Genomic DNA, 18,952 nt, shown 5'->3' on the forward strand with positions numbered 1-18,952 from the left:
TGTCGTATATTTTGGTATAGGTTAAGTCAGGAAAAGTGCAAAAAAAAAAAAAAAAAAGTGTGTGTGTTTGGGTGCACGTGTAAATGGGATTATGGGTAAAATATCATTTGAATGAGGGGATGTTGAACCCTGAGTATCTTCTCGGAGCATGCAAAGTGAAATTTAACAAGTGAGGCAGTTGAAAGCTGCAAGCAGTCTTGCGCAATGTATTACTTTATGACCGCTTTTACAGCACTGTAAAGAAAAGGAGCAGTAAAGGTGCATCACGGTGCATCATACTTTCAAAAGGTCCTCAAAGTCTTCCACAGGGACTCTTGACCCCTTTTTCTGGGCCGCGCTCATCATTTTTTTGACGCTTTCACTGCTACATTTGGCCTCACCGATTCAACATGTGCTTTTATTAGTGGATGAAAATGAATCTTACGATTTCACTGCTTTGTGAACACTCTTTAATGACGCACATTTATTCCGTTGATGATTAAGAAAGCCAATGACAATCAAAAATCGTTGAAAATACATAAATATACAACACATCTTTATTCATATACGGCATATTTCGTGGACCTTAAAACGAATTGTATTAAATATTAATCCATCCATATGAAATATTAAATGTTTCCATACAATTTTGCTTCAACGTTATATTATGTTTCATATATATTTCGTTTAAAATCTGGTGTATCCACGTTATTCTTTATAAACCTCTTAAACAGAATCAATTATTACGAAAGATACTTATGAAAAGGTTGTTGTTGCTTTTTTGGTGATTTCTCTATCTACTTATTTTTTTGTAAATAACTATTGTGTGTTATATACAATCGTAAATCATAAATTATTTTTAAGAAATAGGAGTTTTCAGTAAATTATGGATTAAAACCGTGCGTACTAAATAAGAAAAAAAATCCTCCAAAAGAAACTAGATGTGAGTTGCGTTAGTTTTAGTTTTTAAAAACTGGGTCAATCATTTTGACTATGCGTTGATTTTGTTTTACTATGGTGTATTGAATGTTACGAAATAGAATACATTGTATTATATTTCCTAACATTATAGTTTACATTGCTTTGGGGGTAATAAAATTGAAAAATGGGAAAAAAACGTGCCTATTTAAAAAAATGACATCTAAAATTAGACGAAACGAACGTCTGATTTTGTTTTGCGCCATTTTGAAACTTGTTGCCAAGCATTTAAAAAAACATTTCGAATTATTTTGGTAGAAATCCAACAAATTCCGCCAAAGTGAGCAAACGTAAGAGCGCAAATGTAATTCAACCAAATGTGCGCCTTGCATATGTTTATATTAATATTCTTTTTTTTTTAATCGGGAGTTGTTAAAATGATGGATGATGACCTTTTGATGTTCTCTCTTACATTTTGTTCTTTCCAGTCATTACAAGTCTGTTAAATTTGTCTTGAGTTGCCAGACAAATAAATGCCAACCGACAGATATTAATAATGATATCACTTACAAATAACATGGAAATTTACAATTCAAACCCAAAGCAGGCCTTTTTTTTGTGTGTCTGAGGTTATAAGTGAAAAATTGTATGTTTTTAACGATGCCATAATTTTTGCACAATCTCGTACCACAATCTGATACAATTAGCCGGATAATATTTTATTGCATGATAAGATTGTCGACCAACTTGAGTGCCTCCATTGTGTTTTTCAAAGATAGTTAAAGTGAACAGTCAAGGAGAAACACACACATCGTTATCATATCATGCTTACCTGAAGGAGTGAACCCCTGAACCAGCGTCTTTAATCGGAATGAATCAAACGGCATTGACATTGATCGGTGGAGCGCCCTCCTGTGGACAAAAGCAGCAAGGCCTTCAACTGCGCCACAACACCCAAACTGGGGGGGAGAAAAAAAAACCAATCCAGAATATTCCTGCAACAGCCTGGCGTGCCGATGCTGCACCAAGGAGAGCCGCAGCCTTCAATGGTGCAGCACCTCTTGTTTTGCTAGCCTCCTTATAGTCGCAGTTAATAACCTTGGTTCTCAGACGCTTTATTGCACTCCACTCCAAATGCTCCAGACGAGTCCGCCTTTTTTATGGCCAAGTTACTGGAGCAACTGGGAGGATGTGCAGCAATCAAAGCGGAATTCCTGGGAGTCTCACAGGATGTACGGTATAAGGAAGCCATATTATCTAATGGCAGGTCATTCAAGCTCTTTTTAGAAGCTTGGTTCAGGGGGGGAAAAACGAATTTTGGGGTAAACAAATGTTGATTTTCGTCTATATTTACTATTTCTACTACACGCTGCTGGCTAAATAAACCCTTAGATGCATTATGTTTGGTAAATGGGAGAAATTAGAGCATAAGAAATGTTGAATGTTTAAATGGGAACTTCCAAAATGATACAAACAGACTTTCTATTTATCACAAAAACGTGGGGGATTTTTTTTTTTACCCCGTCTCCTAACAGGCATGTAGGGTTAGAAAATAGCCGGCAGGAAACGACCCGGCTCTTTGTAATGGATATCAAATTAAAAGCTGCAGCAGATCCTGTTACTGATGCTTTGGAGAAGAGAGGTTTTGCGTACGAACAATACGTGCCACAATATAAAACAAAAATAAAGGGTTTAGTTTCACTACAGGGATTTTGAGGGGGATTTTTTTTTATATTACTGGTTTACAATTCGGATCATGGAAGCGCTGAAGGACATGTTAAATATGATTGAATATGTCACAGCACACTAAAACACATAAACAGCACCCCAAAAAAAATCACCTCCAGCCATTGCACGATATGCAATATATATATATTTGCACAATATCATATTAAAAGTACGAATAAAACGATTCCAGTCTGTGCGTGCGAGCGTGTAAATGTGAGCATACAAATTGGGGGAAGAACATAAGAGCATTTTTGTCACAACAACAACATCAAAAATAAAACAAATAATAATAATAATAGTAATAATAATAATAATAATTGAGGAAAGGGGCGTTTAATGACACATCATTTGGACTTTTGAAGAGTTCCCAATGGCGTGCAGGTGTTTGACGTATATATAGTCCATGTTTTATAGCAGGGGGTTGCTGGTGTAGTACTGTAAACGGTCCCTGTTGAGTTTCTTCTCCTTCATCCTCCTGTTCTGAAACCAGATTTTCACCTGTCGGTCAGTCAAGTTGAGCATCCGGGAAAGCTGCAGCCGCTTCTCCTTATTGATGTAAACGCTGAAGAAAAACTCCCTCTCCAGCTCTCTGATTTGAAACTTGGAGTATGGACATCTCTTCTTGCGCGTCTTCTGGACACCTAATCGTAATCATAAAGATCATATTAATTGGATATTTATAAGTGGGTCAAGATGGGAGGATTACGCACAATGAGCTAAGGGTTCAAGTGCTTTCCTCCTCTCAAGGCCTTTGCGCTTAAACACTGATATGAGGTATTAAAAATCATTTTTAAACAATCATGTAAGTCAAGAGGACTTTTGGAAGCAGCAGTATCAAGTGTAGTTTTTATAGTCCGCTTCGGGTTTCACTGGGCTGCGCGTAAAGTGTTGCTTGCATACGGGCTCCGTTGGTTAGGCCAGCTGCATATTAAAATGCCTGGAAACTCAGTAAATTTGTACACATATTGCTCATTAAATTATAAACAGCTCTTAAAGGCAAAGCCTTGAAAGTTGGATTAAACGCTTCGCTGGTTTTTCATATTGTTGATACGGAGAGCGGACGGGGTCAAGTTTAAAACTGAATTCGTTCAGTAGCTCATTTAAAGCTACGTGAGATTCGGAAGGATCATTTGAAAGAAAAGTGAGAGTAACGGGAAGTAAAAGTAAATATCGGAGTTTATTTGCCTGTAAAATAGAGAGATTTTAAGTGTTTATTTGTGTGCGTAAAACAGACTTAAAACTATATCACGGTGGTCGCTAGTTTTTATATGGCTGGTATTACGAAGCGTTTACAGTTTGAGTTCAATAATATCGATAAATACCCAAAATGTGCATTGCGCTCATGTTTTCAACATGGAAATTTTTTTTCATAATCATTAAGTTTAAAGTAGAATTTATGCGTATTTTTCGAATTGTTGCTAAGTATATTTGATGAACCGTGAATAAAAATTGAAAACGTATATATTTGCGGTTAAAATGAACATTTCAGTTCTTACTCAAAGTGCTAAAAGAATCAAAAATGCTTTTGAAATAGTTGATCAAGAAAAACACAAAAAGGTTGCGAAGGTGTGGATTATTGACGGAGTCAATGTTTGTTGTTGAATATTAAAACGTCAGATTGATAAAAGTCTCGTACATACATTGTTGCAAACAGTTCATCATAAAAAAAAAAAGTCAAATGCGAAATCTGTGCAGGATCCAAAATGGGAATAGCCTATCTTGACTTTAAACCCCTCACGGCCAATTTCAAGCCCAAGCACGTGATCTTGTCGTTTATAATATACTTTTTTGTCAGGCTAAATCTCGTGGCCCTCCATAAACCTTAAGAACCATAAACCTTAAAAAGAGCTTATAAAGCGTCTTTTATTAGAGCGAGACGAGAGTGACACCATGGTCCATACTCACCGCCGCCTTTTCCGCTCCTGTCCTCGCCGAGGCCGGGAGACGACTTGGGGCTGCAGCTTTCCGGCGTGTCCGAGCCTGGAGCTTGAGGAGCCGGCGCAGGACTCGACTTGACCGCGCCTAGCCTATCCTGCCCCGGTGTGGCTCCGTGCTCCTGTCCGCCGTAAGTCGAGTCGAAGAACTGGTCGAAAGCTTGCGGCAGGACGCCGTTCCTTGCTGCCGCGCCGCCGTGGAAGCCTCCAGGCGCAACGGTGGAACCCGAGGACGAAACGCCTTTCCCCGGCAGGTCTCCGCCGCGGGGGGTCGGACTGGTCCAACCGTCGTCCGCGTAGCAGTGCGCAAGACTCCCCCTGCCGTGGTGCCATTTGGCCGCGCCGTCCACCGCATAGTCTCTGAACGCCACATCTCTCACGGACGGAACCTGAGGAAGAGCCGATGACTGGTAGGAGTAAGCCACCGGGCAGGAGGGCTGACCCTGGGCCAGATAGTGCGGCAGAGCCGTGAAGTCCGCTCCGGGGACGTAGTAAGTGCAGCTGGGTAGATACATATTGGAAGCATCCAAATCCATATTCGACCGTCCTCCTCAGCACGGGGTCATCCTGCTGACTGAGGGAGCTGCAGTGACTTTAGTGAGGCGCACTGAGCCCTGCACGTCGTGAGCTGACGTGCGTGAGTGAGATGAGATCCATGTCGATCCCGAGCCATGTGACCACTGGCACTACATGACACACGCCTCAATGGGCCCGCAGGAGCTTGTGAGTCAATGGCTCCCCGCTATAAAGTCAACCTTTGGCTGCAGAGCCAGGGGGAAAATACACGTGGAGGAGGGGGAAAATTGCATCTCTTCAACGCATGCTATTTTCAAAGTACTTTTCTCCAAGTCAAACCTTGTTTGAGGTTGGACCAAATAAGAAGAGGCTTTATAGTCCGTGCATGTCAGGTGAATGTGTCTCATGAAAGTTAAGGACTTTTTTCATTTTTACAATAATATTTTGAAAGTATTATTTTTTTTACTGGGATTTGAAATAACAATGACCAATCGCTAGTTTTTATGTCCAGGTCCAGTCAACCGGCCTTTTTTTTTTTTTTTTTTCCAAATGTAACTGTTTTCCAAAAATGTTAAACAAATGCAATCAGGCTAACATTAAAATGATTTTAACATTGTGTTAAGTTTGTCCGTCAATGCAAAGGCGCATGTGCAAATGTTATGTTTATGTAAATATGCATCCACGTGACACTGCAATGAATGCGACAACTGATCGTGACGTCACGATCGGTTGTCGCAAACATTGACGTTTTCATCCACAAAATTTAACCTGCATGAGTTGAAATCGTTTGCAAGGCCTAGTTGGTGTATTATCTTCATAAGAAACAATTAGGCAATAAATTAAAAAAGATCATGTTGTGTCTGGAGGGCAAAGGAATTTTGTATGGAGTTAACTCGGCCTGCATTATGCAAATAAATACTTTTGTATATTAAGGGTAAATAAATGGTTGTAAATTGGCCCTTATTAGTTTGTTATCACGTCGTTAACATTTACATTGATGTGCTATTTGCCAAATAATGAGCCCAGGGAAAATAAGTAAGACGTGGCAGTACCCTTTTCTGCCACACAATGAGTCTCCACCACAATTTATGGTTTGGAAAGCTCCTGCATGCCATCAGTTATAAACAATTTATAGTGTCACAGAGGCTTTTGTGAGAGTGGTTCCTAAAGTTCTCTGATATCTGTGTCTTCTTTAAAAGCTTTTTAGGCTAGAAACCAACGTTGAAGGATCATATTTTATTTGTTACATGACACTATGCCGCAAATAATATCAATGTTGGTTAAATTGTGTACAGTAATCTTGTAGATTTGCACAGAAATGTACAGGGATTATCATTTCACTTTGCAATCAAATTATTTGTTATTACAAAGCATATAAACGTCAGATTTTTTTTTTTACAAGTTCTAAAAATTGTCAAAAGAACAATTGAAAAACAGGTGCACTACTGACCCCTCAAAAAAAATCTCAAGTGGGTTTGTACTGTAATGCGAGACCCTGTACCAAAAATAAATCAAGGTAGAAATGTCAATAAGGGCTGCGATGATGATGGAAATTTGTCAGTTATTTAAAACCATTTTGTACATCCATAATTGCCTCTGCAATGTTGTTTTTCATTTTTAGCATCATATTGATGGATTACTTGTTTTGTCAGTTTAAATTCATAAAATAGTTGCAAACTATAGTTCAAGTAATGTATAGTTTTGCAAAGGAGTTTGTCAACAAACTTTTATAAGTTACAAAGTCGCAATTAAAAAAAGTATTATTTGTATGCTTCTTCTTGAAATGCATCAGTGAGAAAGTTGAAAAGTGTGCTATCCACACAAATCATTTCCAGACTTTCTTCTTTCCAGACTACATAAAATCATGTAGTGGGCCGGATCTGGGCACCGGGCCTCGAGTTTGACACCTCGGGGATGGATGGAAAACAGAAATGAAGTGTTTGATGGAAACAAAAACGTTATTAAGGAGAGATGACGTTTCTAATCTGCTGACAGCTACATCCACGATAGTGGGTGTGCACACTTTTGCAATATTACCACTGTTGTTTATTTGACTTCCCATCCTGATTTTTCTTTTCCAATTATCTAGTATCTTCAAACAGGGGTGTGTAGACTTTTCATATCCAGGGAACCCCCAAAGGATGCACACACCTCAGTGATCACACTTTTCAAAGTATATAAATACACGTTATTTTCCCCCTTCCACTTTGCCAAAGTCTCGATGCTGACCCGCTTTGAAAAACTGCAAACCTAAATGGCATGTGGTGTTTTTCCACACCGACAGTCCAACCCCACCCACACTCAAAGCATTTTCTACTTCTGGCTTCACTGATGAAATAGAGAAAGATGAGGTTACCATGGCAACGCGGGACAAACAGAAGTATACATGTCTCGTTACAATTCCAAACTCTTAAATTTAATGTGAGTATGCTACAGTTTTAACTATTTCAAAGCTGTTTTGATGGATTTAAAAAAAAAATATATGATGTGGTATGCTTTGGATCAAGCTAAGTTGATTGTTGACTTTCAAGATGCTAAAAGATAAACACTGCACTATTTTAAATAATTTTGATTTGACATTCATGCAGTACAATGTTTCAGTACAATGCTTTGAAGCTTTTGAGATTATAATCAATGATTTTTATTATTTTTACGATACCACTGCTGCGCTCATTAATTCCATTAAGTTTGCATGTAAATGCATCTCTATGACTCCATTTGTCAGTAAGTGTAATTTATTTTCATAAGTGGCCACATGTGTCACATATATCACACAGCGAGTTCTGGCGTAGACATTTTTTTAAATGTTCTGTACAGGCTGATTTACTGCTCACACACCAACTTTCTTTCTTTCCTTCATTGAAAATGAAAACACATTTTGGTCATTCTTCTATGATTCTCATTCATCTGTAAAAAAAAAAAAAAAGTCAACGCTTCCAGAGTGGCAAGCTGGTGGCGTGTTTGGCCCACCGAAAGAGGTTTTCAAATAAATATTTTGGGTTAACCAGACACTCATAATGTGTGTTATTGCATTAATCCCAGAGAGGCGCTTTCACTGGGAGGGAAGTCATAATAAAAACATGTCTGCCGTGAAGTAAAAGCCACACTTCCCTCCAAGCCTGCACTTAAGATGATGACCAAAAGCAACAAGTAAACAATTATACTTGCTGTGCTGACTTTTGAATTATGTAACAGGTTCGTTTTTGCAGATGGAAAGGAGCCCATGACAATGAAAAAAATAATAATTATTTGAGAATGGGTGATTTTGTGAGGTTCAGTTTGTTGTCCTTGCAGCAAATGGAGGATGTGAAAATAAGATAGCTAAAATGATTACAAATGATATATAATTATATTAATGATTAAATTATAATTAATTATAGCTAAAATTTGCCTATGTTGAATTGCAGTTATTCAGAAAATTATACATAAAATATATTCTTAATTTTTTTTCAAGTGTATGATTAAATTTGGATTTTTAAGGCGAATGTGGGGTGTGTGGCCTTTCTTCTCTTCTACATTTATTAAAACAAATACGCCTCCCTTTTTTTAATATGAGTGCAAGATCATCTTAAGGTTAAGATTGTTTTTGCTCACAGTAGTTGTGAAAAGCAGAGATTCAATGTAGTCGAAAGGTCAAGTTGCCAAGTTTTTCTACATCACAAGTTAAGGAAGCATTTGTACATGAGCACATGACTCGAAATTGTCCCTAGGTATGAGTTTGAGTGTGGACGGTTGTTCGTCTCTGTGTGCCCTGCGATTGGCTGGCAAGCGGTTCAGGGTGTCCCCTGCCTACTGCCCGATGACGGCTGGGATAGGGTCCAGCACGCCCGCGACCCCCGTGGGGGCAAAGCGGTTGAGAAAATGGATGGATGGATGGATGGATGGTGACATACACCTCATGCTTTGTTTTACAAACGATTTAGCATCTTTACCGTTAGGGGGCGCAATGACACCAAATTAGAGACTGAATGAGGTCTGCAAGCTTCATGGAACCAAATCAAAACAAAACCATAGCCATTGAAAAAGCAAAATGTCATGGAAGTCATAGGTAATGAGAAATTTCATTCAATCAATACAAGATAGTTCGTATTATTGATTTACTGTTTAAGAATTATGTGTTTTACCCGTGAATAACTGGGTTGCAATGTCAAGGTCCATCTTGAGTTTTTTTTTGTTTGTTTCACAGAACAATACGTTTTCAGTCAGTTAAATGTCATTCTTTAAGATTTAAATACATTCAATAAGAAGGAAAATCTCAAAACTTACTTTTTTCGAAGCCGTCGTATGTTGGGCCCATTAGGGAAAATGAACACTAATAAAAACAAATGATAATGAACCTTCAAAATATATTAAATCGCCAACATTACATTTACACCAAAATTCCAATATTTTTGACTCGATTATCTCTTTAATTTTTACATTGTATTTGCTATTATTATTGAGAACCTTTACTTATGGCTTGCTTTTACTTTTGATGATATATGACGTTTAACAAATAATGCAGAAGTCTCCCCACAGACGCTGTAACGACAGACTTTGTCCACTAGATGGATACAAACTCTAAATAGCCTCAACAGCTAAAAGTCAATTAATGACAATAGCCAACAATACTTTTCTTTTGTTCAGACAAAATATGTAGGTCTTACCTTAAAACTTTTTTTCGACAGTTTCGGCGGCAACCTACATATTTTGTCTGAACAAAATAAAATAAAAGGCTATATTAGTACTGAAGACATAATGAACACAATTCAACAATTAATCACAAGTTGAACGACTCTAACGTCAGTGAGCAATATCCCAATATTATTTTCAAAAAGGACGAGAATCACACGCGCGCTTTTAAAGCCACTTTATTGACATTTTCATTTGGCTGTGTCCCCAAAATATTTACAAATTTAAATACGTCCACACGATATTATTCTTTCTTGATTTTTTTTTTCCTTTTAAAATCACAATTGACAGACAAGAGAAATACACAGTGACAACCACCTCAGACACGTTATATGTCAAACGACTGAAAAAGTCCAATTTTTATTTCATGGTATAAATCTGAACAAATAAAAGGAATCTCTATGAGGTATTAAAACGAGGTGACAATAGGTGCGACATGGATGACTTGAATCACCCCGTTAAGCGATTGTAAACATCAAATGCAACCACTTTATTAGGAACTGTAATCGCTTTATTTGATTGGTGCGTCATTTCTTCATTTCGGCTTGAAAAAGTTGATTTACATGGAGCATTTTTTTGTGATTAACCCAAAAAGACATGTCGCTACTTCATAAATTAGCACCGATAATTACATATTTTGCAAAACTCCACATGCTTGTTGGGTTTGTAATTGGAGTTTTGACTTTTTGTGAAAATTAATGAAGACGAATATGCGTGGGAAGCAGTAATGAGAGCGGGGGGGGGGAGGAAAAAAAATCACACACACTTGTCGCGAACACTTCCGACTTTCTGTCAACGCGCTGCGTGGACTGCTTCCAATTAAAACGCAAGGAAAGAAGCAAGAAAGGTGAATGGAGGCACTCTGGCGACAAAAGTGAAGGTAATAAATTATAGAAGAGTTTATTTGTGATCAAGGCACGTTTGTGTCCATTCCTGTCCCCCCCCCCCCCCCCTTCCCTCCCCAAAAGCAAAATCGACGAGAACTTAGCAGGAGCTTTTGAATTTATTAACGATTTTCTTCTCCTTTACGCGCCGGTTTTGAAACCAGATGGTCACTTGTCTCTCTGTCAGGTTGGTGTGCGCAGATATTCTCCTGCGCTTGTCCTTGGTGATGAATTTATTGGTGGCGTATTCCCTTTCCAGTTCTTTGAGCTGCACCTTGGTGTATGGGACGCGCTTCTTCCTGCCACGGCGCACTTGGCTGTCCCCGCTACCGCCACATGTGTTATCTGCTGCATGTTTGGAGGAGATGCAACGTGTCACTTTCAATTCTTTACGCACACTCAATGTAGGAAAATGGAAAAAAAAAAAAAAAACACATGTGGTGCTTTCAATATTTGTCTGCATTCATAACGCTTTGAATCAGATGAATTGTGTGCGAGTGAAGAGAAAAACACATTGAACTGATATCAACTGTTGTTGTGTGATAAATAGATAAATTAAGAGTAAAAAAGAGCAAAACGGCTATATAAAAATAATGTGCTACAGTAACTTGCTGAAAATAATAATAAATATTTGCTTGTTTACTGCACTCATTCAAATATGTCATATTATTGCAGGGGTAATATGTGATATTTTATGCATTTTATAACTATATATATATATATATATATATATATATATATATATATATATATATATATATATATATATATATATATATATATATATATATATATATATATATATACACACACACACACACACACGCGACAGATGCCGTTCTGGGGGAAGGAATTGTGATATTTAAGCATTTGAAATCATAGGAACAAATATTTCAATCATAGAATATTTTGTTTTGTTGTCATACTGACGGGTGACTTTTCGAAAAGGTAAAACACGACATTTAATTAAATGCATTTCATGTGGAGGTGCATGGGCGTTATCCTCTTAAACTCAATTGGGGGAAAAATAACACTATTTCTTTAAGTGTCGTCCATTGCACATTGGAAAATGTATTTTATTTGGACAAGGTAAATTGTCTAAAGATACCGGACTGGAAAATATAAGACAAAAGCTCTCATTTATCAATTTCTGCGTATCAACATGGAAAACACTGTATCGTATAATAATCCTCACATTAGCCTGGTGGTCCTCCAGCTGAAAAGAAGAGAAAAAATCCCTTCAACTGTATTTAGTATTTTTCAATTCCTTTCCAAGCGTAACATACGTTACAAACAAAAAAATCCGAAAAAATGAATATGCATGCACGCCCTTGTATTCTTGTACTTAATGCAAGGAGACATGACAGAAATTTGCATATTTCTTACCATAACATCCAATATTATTATGCTGTCACAAGAAAACATTGAAGTATTACTAAAACTGTAAATATAAAAGAATTCACCTTGCAAGGATGACTTCCAGAGAGAATTAGCCTGGGGCTGCTCTTTGGCGCAGTACACTTGACCACTCCAGCCGTTGGTGGTGATGGACCACGGCTGGTAGGGATCCATGGGCAGGAGGGGGTCATGCCTGGGCTCGGGGGGCGCACTCAGCGTAGGGACCACTGGCACGTCCAAGTAGCTCGCCTGGTAGGGAGTCGGGGAGTAGCCCTGGTAGAAGGCGAACTCCTTGGCCCGGTTGGAGAACTCCTCGGCAGGCACCGACGAGTCCACGTACTTATCCCCGTACGAGGTGGGCTGCGCGCAGGCCTTGGAGCTGCCGTGGGACACCGGCCTGCACGGGTAGTAGCCTCCACCGCCAAAGTATCCATACGGAAGGGAGGCGTTAGGTGAGCTCTGCGTGGCCGAACAAGGGCTGCACTGCTTGGCCGTTTCCCCGACGCTGGACGCGGGCACGTCGCCGTTGGCGTAGGCGGCGCTGCTCGGAGCCAGCGAGGCGGGATGCGCCAGTAGATTCCTACACTGGTTGGGCGCAAAGTTCCCCCCGGGGAACGGCGCGTCCTGCATGTTCTTGGCGCGCTCGTCCGCGCTGCTGTCGTAGACGAACATGAGCGGTTCGGCCCAGTGCGAGTGCAGCAGCAATGACGCGGTCATAGCATGTCCCAACACGTGCACGCATGCGGGTCTTTTTCCTCGAACCCCCCTCGAACGAATGCACCCAGACAAGGGACTCTTTGGCAGGGGAACCATACCCTACACGGAACCATCGCGAGGTTATTGGCCCGGGACAGACACGTGATATGCAAAGGAGATGAGCAAGGTCTGCACAGGAGATAATAAGGCACATCAAGCCACACAAACAACACACCCTTTCGTGATTTTTTTTAGTTTTTTTTGCTTTTAAAATGCGATTAGAGGTCTGCTATAAACAATATCAAAATTAATTTCTGGATAGTGATGCACAGTTGCATATGCTAAGGCTTCAAAGCATTCTTCAAACACTTAATGAGTCCAAGGTGCAGCGTCTTGCCCCTGTTAAAAAAAAAAAAAAATCCCCAAGCAGCTTTTACGCAGACGTCTATTTAATAATTCAATATTAATCACCGTCTTCTCATGGGAATAAAAGATGTCAAGGTCCATTTAATTGAAATAATAATGATCATAAAAAATGAGATGACATTTGCTTGCAGTAGTCCAAAGACGGGCATGCAAGACGCGGCTGGAGTCCAAGGTCAAGTTGAAAGACAAAAGAATCCCAAACACAATGGAAGAGCATACATAGCAAAGGGAAGCTTTACACACAAACACAAAAACCGCCCGTCAATCAGTAATTGCTTCCCCTAAAAAAATAAGTAAAATAAAAAGAAACAGAATTCGCTTTGTAAAGCTCAAAACAATATTCTAAAAAATGTCAGCATAACATTTCATAGTAGAATTTCACTATGTATTAAATTTGACATTAATTGCAACTTTTAGTGTTTTAGGAAGTGAAACTTTTTTTGTGCTAAATATGAGGTCTTTTCATATATATTTTTAATAGAATTTTCCCACCTTTTGGAGGCCGTAAATGTTTATGGGCAGAGTTCATGGCGTATACGTGCAAGTGTACTTTTTTTTTTTGCGGAGGGGATAGGCTATTTAATTTCTCTTAAAGGGTTAACTTAAAATGTGTGAACATTTATGATAAAAAAACGTTTTATGCGCATTCGCGCATCCACGCACGCTCACACACTACCCATTGTGATTTTCAAGTATGTTTGCATTTTTAAAAGGATATATAGAAAAATTAAAGGACACACTTTACGTTCTTGATACAAATTTGTCAAATAAATTGCTGACTCCCTTTAATAAAAAAATATTAATAAATAATATTCATCCATAACAACACTGATCATTTAATGATTCTCAAAATAATTAGGAAACAAATATATATAGGAAAAACTTCCTTTCTGGAAATGATTCCAAGGAAGTCACAATGTTCCACCAGTGCTAAGCTATTTTTAAATCAGAATTCTGCTGACTAAATATTCTGTACCATTTAAGTTGTGAATGTGAAAGGTAAAAAAAAAAAAATGGCCTTGAATATTTACACAGAACATCACTTTAACTTAAGTGATTTAAAGTTATTGTGGAGTCTTTTGTTCACTTGGATCTTTTCATCGCTCTTCTAACAAATAACACATTTGGACTTGAATTGTCTTATAATGAAAACCTGTACTATTTGATTTAAAACAACCACTTAAGAACATTCATGTAACAAATATCAGTGTACGCCGTGAAACCACATTGAGCATAAACGGGAGCGAGTTGGCGTGACAGCAAAGTACTGCAATGTTTGCAGTACCTATCAAGCGGATGACAACGCAGCTCTCAGCCTACAGTGCTTAATGGACTTTTTATGGGCTCGTCTTGTGATCGCATGACCTGTGGCACTTCGGCCCCTCAGTGGCTCTTTTTGGATCAGAAACATGCCGCGCAAAAACGGCAGGAGAAAATGACTCATGGCTTACATCCTAAAAGTTTCTATAAAGTCAAAGAAAAAAAAAAATAAACTCACAAAATGTACTAAGTAATTAATAGGAATGATCTGTGTTGAGTGTTTGAAGGTGACATTATGGTGTGACAAGGAAGCTCAAGACACGTCGTCTTTATTTCTTTTGCAAGATATGACACTTTGTTAAAGTCACATTTGCCGATGGTCATTGAAAAGAGAGAGAAGAGTAACATAAAAGAACTGCAAACGAGAAATACACCGGTCTCATTCATGTAACTAAAATCCCCATCTAACACTTAAGTGCTACTACTCGGGACAGGCTTTTGGAATCCTCCGCAAGTCAGACAGTATGGCCTCCAACAGAGAAAGGAGTGTTGTATTGTTGAGTCAAACGCTGCGTCTGACAATTTTCAGAAAGTCCTGATCGGGTCCCCAAAAGCCCCCCCCCCCGACTCCGATATGGCAGCGGCTGTGTGCGCCCACAAAGGTAAGGCACGCACGGGACGGAGCGGAGGACGCACGTGTTACTGTCCCTCCTCCTCACGCAAAAATTGGAACACAGAGGAGAAATCTTTGCTGGCATAACCGCGGGCGGACATCATCCGGTAGATTTGATGAGCTAAGGAGCCAAGTGGAACCGGGGTCTTTGTGCTGGTGGCTGTGTTCTGGGCCAAACCGAGATCCTGATAAAGACAAAACTTTCTCATGAACATTAAGTGGGCGTTGTACAAAACCCAACGCAATCGTCAAGTGAAAATTATTTTGCGGAATCTTCACAATGGACTTGACTTCTAATTACTCTTGGAGAAAAGTTATTGAGGCATTCAAATGAGGAATTCAAATAATTTCCAACCGAAAAGTGATTATAGCTCATTTTTCAGGCATTTAAATCACCCAAAAAATAATACAAATAAATCAATCTTTTTTCACAGTTATGCCACGCCCCCCTCCCCCTAAAAAAAAGTTGAATTTAAACATTTTTGGGTGACTTTTTCAGTGTTGAATTCCGTTTCATGAGTCAAGGTTAACAGGACATCACAGACGTAAACAAACCTTTGCCATGAGCTGAGTGCCAAAGCCTCCCTGGTAGTTATTTGCAGAAGGAACTCCCTCCATCACTCCAGGCACAGGATTGTAGCTGTCACTGGACCAGCAACGTCCCGAACTCATGTTTAGGATCTTTGCCAAGAGTTTTGGATCGAGACCAAGTCTGGATTGAGGGAACATTCGGGTGTTCATTCATCTAATTTGGGCAACAGATGTCATTCAGATACTTCTACCTGATTCCCAAATTCATCGTTTCGGCCGTTCCGATCATTCCGATAGCAAGGAGCATGTTGTTGCAGATTTTAGCAGCCTGCGTTTAGTAATTGAGAAAAAGAGTTTTGATAACAAACAAAAAGGGCGCACAAGGAATGAAATCCCAAAAAGTGTTCTTACCTGTCCAGTTCCAACCTGACCACAGTAGACCACGTTGGCACCCATGCAGCTGAGCAACTCTTTGACGGCAGTAAATTCTTCCTCGGCTCCTCCCACCATAAAAGTCAGCTTTCCCGAATTGGCGGCGCCCACACCTGACGATGGAAATCACGCCGCTGTCACGGTTTGTTGCCAGTTTCAAATTGTTCTGAGAGGTTAATGGATGGATGGATGAAACGTCGCAGAGGCAAATCACAATGATGTGCTCATAAAATTGCCATGTGTGTTCATATTTGTCTCAGTTACTCACTGACAGATTTGGTCTCGGGGGAGCGGTAGAACCAGAGAACAGATAGAAAAGATCTGCTACATGTCAGAGACCTTCAGTATTTCTTCATACTTAAGATTTTCAAATCTCTACTAGACATTGGAAGTTGGAAGCAACCATACTGATGAATTTAAGATGAACTTTTTTGGGGCATTTTGTGAATAAATGAGGACAGACAGAAAAAGCCACCAATCCAGTCAAAGAAAAAAAAATAATGCAGTAAATCAAATGTTGCTGTTTCATTGAGGTTAACGCAAGCCACACGAGTACCGGGAAATGATGGAATCAGTCATCGAGTTTACAGGACTCATATGGAAGGCAGCCAACATTTTCCGTGGGGTCTCCTTGCTCATATGTGCAATTTGGCACCGTGGAATTTGGTTGTTGGCGGTGGACGCAGACAAGATTCCCACTGGAAAGCCATCGAGTTGGTTTGATACGACGAGATTGTTGGCAACTCTAGTAGAAGCAACTAAAGAAGTAATAACTAGTTTTGAAATCAGAAATTAGTAAAAAAAAAACCCTGCTAAAATTGTAAAAAATATGATAAATATGAGAGAAGACAATTTGTAATTTTAGTATTTTAATTTGTCTTGGTGGGCCAAATATAATTACACAGCTGGCCAGATTTTGGCCCACGTGCCAAGATTCGATACATCTGATATACTGTATATAAAACTTACCTCCTGACACAGGTGCATCCATAAAAACAGCCCCCGTCTTCTCAGCAGCCGCCGCCATCTCTTTGGACACAGCAGGATCAATTGTACTGGAGTCAATGAGCAAGGAGCCCTTCTTCACTTTCCTGTTATTAACAAAACTTGTTAAATTAGAATCTGGAAACTTGATGCAAATTATAAGGGAAGCTGAGAGCCATACTTGAGAATCCCATTGGCGCCAGTGTACACGTCAATAACATTTGGATTGGAGGGCAGCATGGTGATAATGCGGTCAGCCTTGTCCGCCACTTCGGCGGGATTATCAACAATCTGAAAAAACGTATAAATGTCATGGCAAATGATGAGAACAAACAGGTGGAAGTAATTTAAGATACATTTAAAGTAAAAAAAAAAAAAAGGTTAATACAAATCTTTACTAGCCCACCTGGGCACCCAGTTCTTGAACTTCCTTGCAAGACTCTGGGAAGACATCTGTGGCAATGACTGGGTATCCGTTCTTCAGCAAATTCTTGGCCATTGGGTTTCCCATATTTCCAAGACCAATAAAGCCCACCTGTGTCTTGGAGGCCATGGACCGCGTGGAAGCTATAATAGAAAGCTCAAATGCTTATTATCAGGAATGGGAATAAATATAAATGTTGCTGTCTTTAGGTTTTGATAATCCATTTCAAGATAAAAAGTAGACTGGCCTGGGCATTACCGCCATCCCTCCCAGATCCATCTCTATAATTAATTAGAATTAAAATTAAAAATAGAACCACTTGTGCACCTCTGGAAAGTCTTAATTATTTTTTGACAAATGCATGCTAGCTTTAGGATAAAATGTCATCATTTTCATTCTGTCTTTGCATATTTGCCTAATACGCCACACTGTGTGCCTTAACACAGCCAACAAGCAAAACAAAAAAAAACAAAAAAGAAGAAATCAGAAAGTTAGAAATAACGTGTGTTAATGATTAGCTTGGCTCGATTACTTTTTTACTACAGCGCAGAATCATACAGAAACTGCAAGATTACAGCGAAATAATTGACGTGTTTAAAATATGTTAATAAATATTTTTCGACCTAAATCGTCGGGCCTTCAAATAAATTCAGCCCTGACATTGACAGTAAGTGGAGGTCTTACATAATATCCATTAAATACAGACATGAGTTAAGCAACGGCACATATAAGCCCTTTTCTTCCATAAGTACTAATAAAGCCACCACAATGACATATTTTCTTCATTAACAGAGAGAAACTGTCATTAGTTGGCAAACGAGATGAACCCGAGACAAGCAAAAACTCCTCAAATATGGAAATAAGAGCACAAGACCCCTGAACTAGCTTAACAGTGAGTCAAAATGTACTCGAACTTCTTCAAGTCTCTTGCAAAACTTTGCAATTCGATGGAGGTAAAGTGTTAAAAGGCCAGCAGGTAAGCGAAGCAGCTGAATAGCCTCAACTCAAAATCCTTACCAATCGCAACGTGAACATTCTTGCACCGCCTTCCGACAAGGTACCAACTCCCTCTCAGTACGGCCGCCATGCTTGTCTCCTTTTCGCAGCTTGCTGACGCTATATTACGTCATTCAATGACGGCTTCTTCGGCCAATCAATTAACGTGCCATACCATACACGCCCACAGATTTCAGCCAATGGCCTACGAGGGTGGGTCTACGCGGATACGCGCTTGTGCGCGTCAAAATCGACGCATATAAATTTTATTTTTGATAACGTTTTTGTTTTAAGATGTGTTTCTTGTATTAGCAGTAAAAAATTAAAACAGTTATATGTATCAAGAGTTTTACTCATTGTATCCATCGAAAATTTAATAAATTAGTTACTTTCAAAATTTCGAAATTGTATTCATTATACGTTCCCAAGGGTCCCAAAACAATATCAATGTGACTAAATCGACTAAAATATATATATTTTAGTTTGTTGACAATATTCAATT

At 39.1% G+C, this 18,952-nt stretch overlaps 3 protein-coding genes across 3 annotated transcripts; all 3 read right to left on the reverse strand.

Annotated features, from left to right (window-relative positions):
- Window positions 1-2,958: 2,958 nt before the first annotated feature.
- hoxa11b (homeobox A11b) lies at window positions 2,959-5,095 on the reverse strand. Its single transcript, XM_085918637.1, has 2 exons — window positions 4,531-5,095; window positions 2,959-3,266 (listed from the first exon to the last, which is right to left on the reverse strand). Exons 1-2 carry the CDS (start codon window positions 5,093-5,095, stop codon window positions 3,034-3,036), a joined length of 798 nt encoding a protein of 265 aa, XP_085774763.1. The 3' UTR covers window positions 2,959-3,033.
- Window positions 5,096-10,728: 5,633 nt separating this feature from the next.
- Window positions 10,729-12,883, reverse strand: hoxa13b (homeobox A13b). Its single transcript, XM_085918230.1, has 2 exons — window positions 12,094-12,883; window positions 10,729-10,978 (listed from the first exon to the last, which is right to left on the reverse strand). Exons 1-2 carry the CDS (start codon window positions 12,839-12,841, stop codon window positions 10,731-10,733), a joined length of 996 nt encoding a protein of 331 aa, XP_085774356.1. The 5' UTR covers window positions 12,842-12,883; the 3' UTR covers window positions 10,729-10,730.
- Window positions 12,884-14,722: 1,839 nt separating this feature from the next.
- Window positions 14,723-18,577, reverse strand: hibadhb (3-hydroxyisobutyrate dehydrogenase b). Its single transcript, XM_085919337.1, has 8 exons — window positions 18,472-18,577; window positions 17,437-17,597; window positions 17,212-17,321; window positions 17,016-17,137; window positions 16,026-16,159; window positions 15,866-15,942; window positions 15,639-15,795; window positions 14,723-15,268 (listed from the first exon to the last, which is right to left on the reverse strand). Exons 1-8 carry the CDS (start codon window positions 18,539-18,541, stop codon window positions 15,110-15,112), a joined length of 990 nt encoding a protein of 329 aa, XP_085775463.1. The 5' UTR covers window positions 18,542-18,577; the 3' UTR covers window positions 14,723-15,109.
- Between the last annotated feature and the right edge of the window lie 375 nt (window positions 18,578-18,952).

The sequence above is a fragment of the Syngnathus leptorhynchus genome, chromosome 8 (genome assembly GCF_054491065.1).
Source record: "Syngnathus leptorhynchus isolate UIUO chromosome 8, UIUO_Slep, whole genome shotgun sequence".
NCBI lineage: Eukaryota > Metazoa > Chordata > Actinopteri > Syngnathiformes > Syngnathidae > Syngnathus > Syngnathus leptorhynchus.

Coding starts and splice junctions, on each gene's coding strand:
- hibadhb (XM_085919337.1), bottom strand. CDS start 18,541: ATGGCGGCCGTACTGAGAGGGAGTTGGTACCTTGTCGGAAGGCGGTGC. Junction 17,598..18,471: donor GAATGTTCACGTTGCGATTG/GTAAGGATTTTG, acceptor TTTCTATTATAG/CTTCCACGCGGTCCATGGCC. Junction 16,160..17,015: donor GGATGCACCTGTGTCAGGAG/GTAAGTTTTATA, acceptor TTCCATCGTCAG/GTGTGGGCGCCGCCAATTCG.
- hoxa11b (XM_085918637.1), bottom strand. CDS start 5,095: ATGGATTTGGATGCTTCCAATATGTATCTACCCAGCTGCACTTACTAC. Junction 3,267..4,530: donor CAGGAGCGGAAAAGGCGGCG/GTGAGTATGGAC, acceptor GATTACGATTAG/GTGTCCAGAAGACGCGCAAG.
- hoxa13b (XM_085918230.1), bottom strand. CDS start 12,841: ATGGTTCCCCTGCCAAAGAGTCCCTTGTCTGGGTGCATTCGTTCGAGG. Junction 10,979..12,093: donor CTGGAAGTCATCCTTGCAAG/GTGAATTCTTTT, acceptor CCAAACATGCAG/CAGATAACACATGTGGCGGT.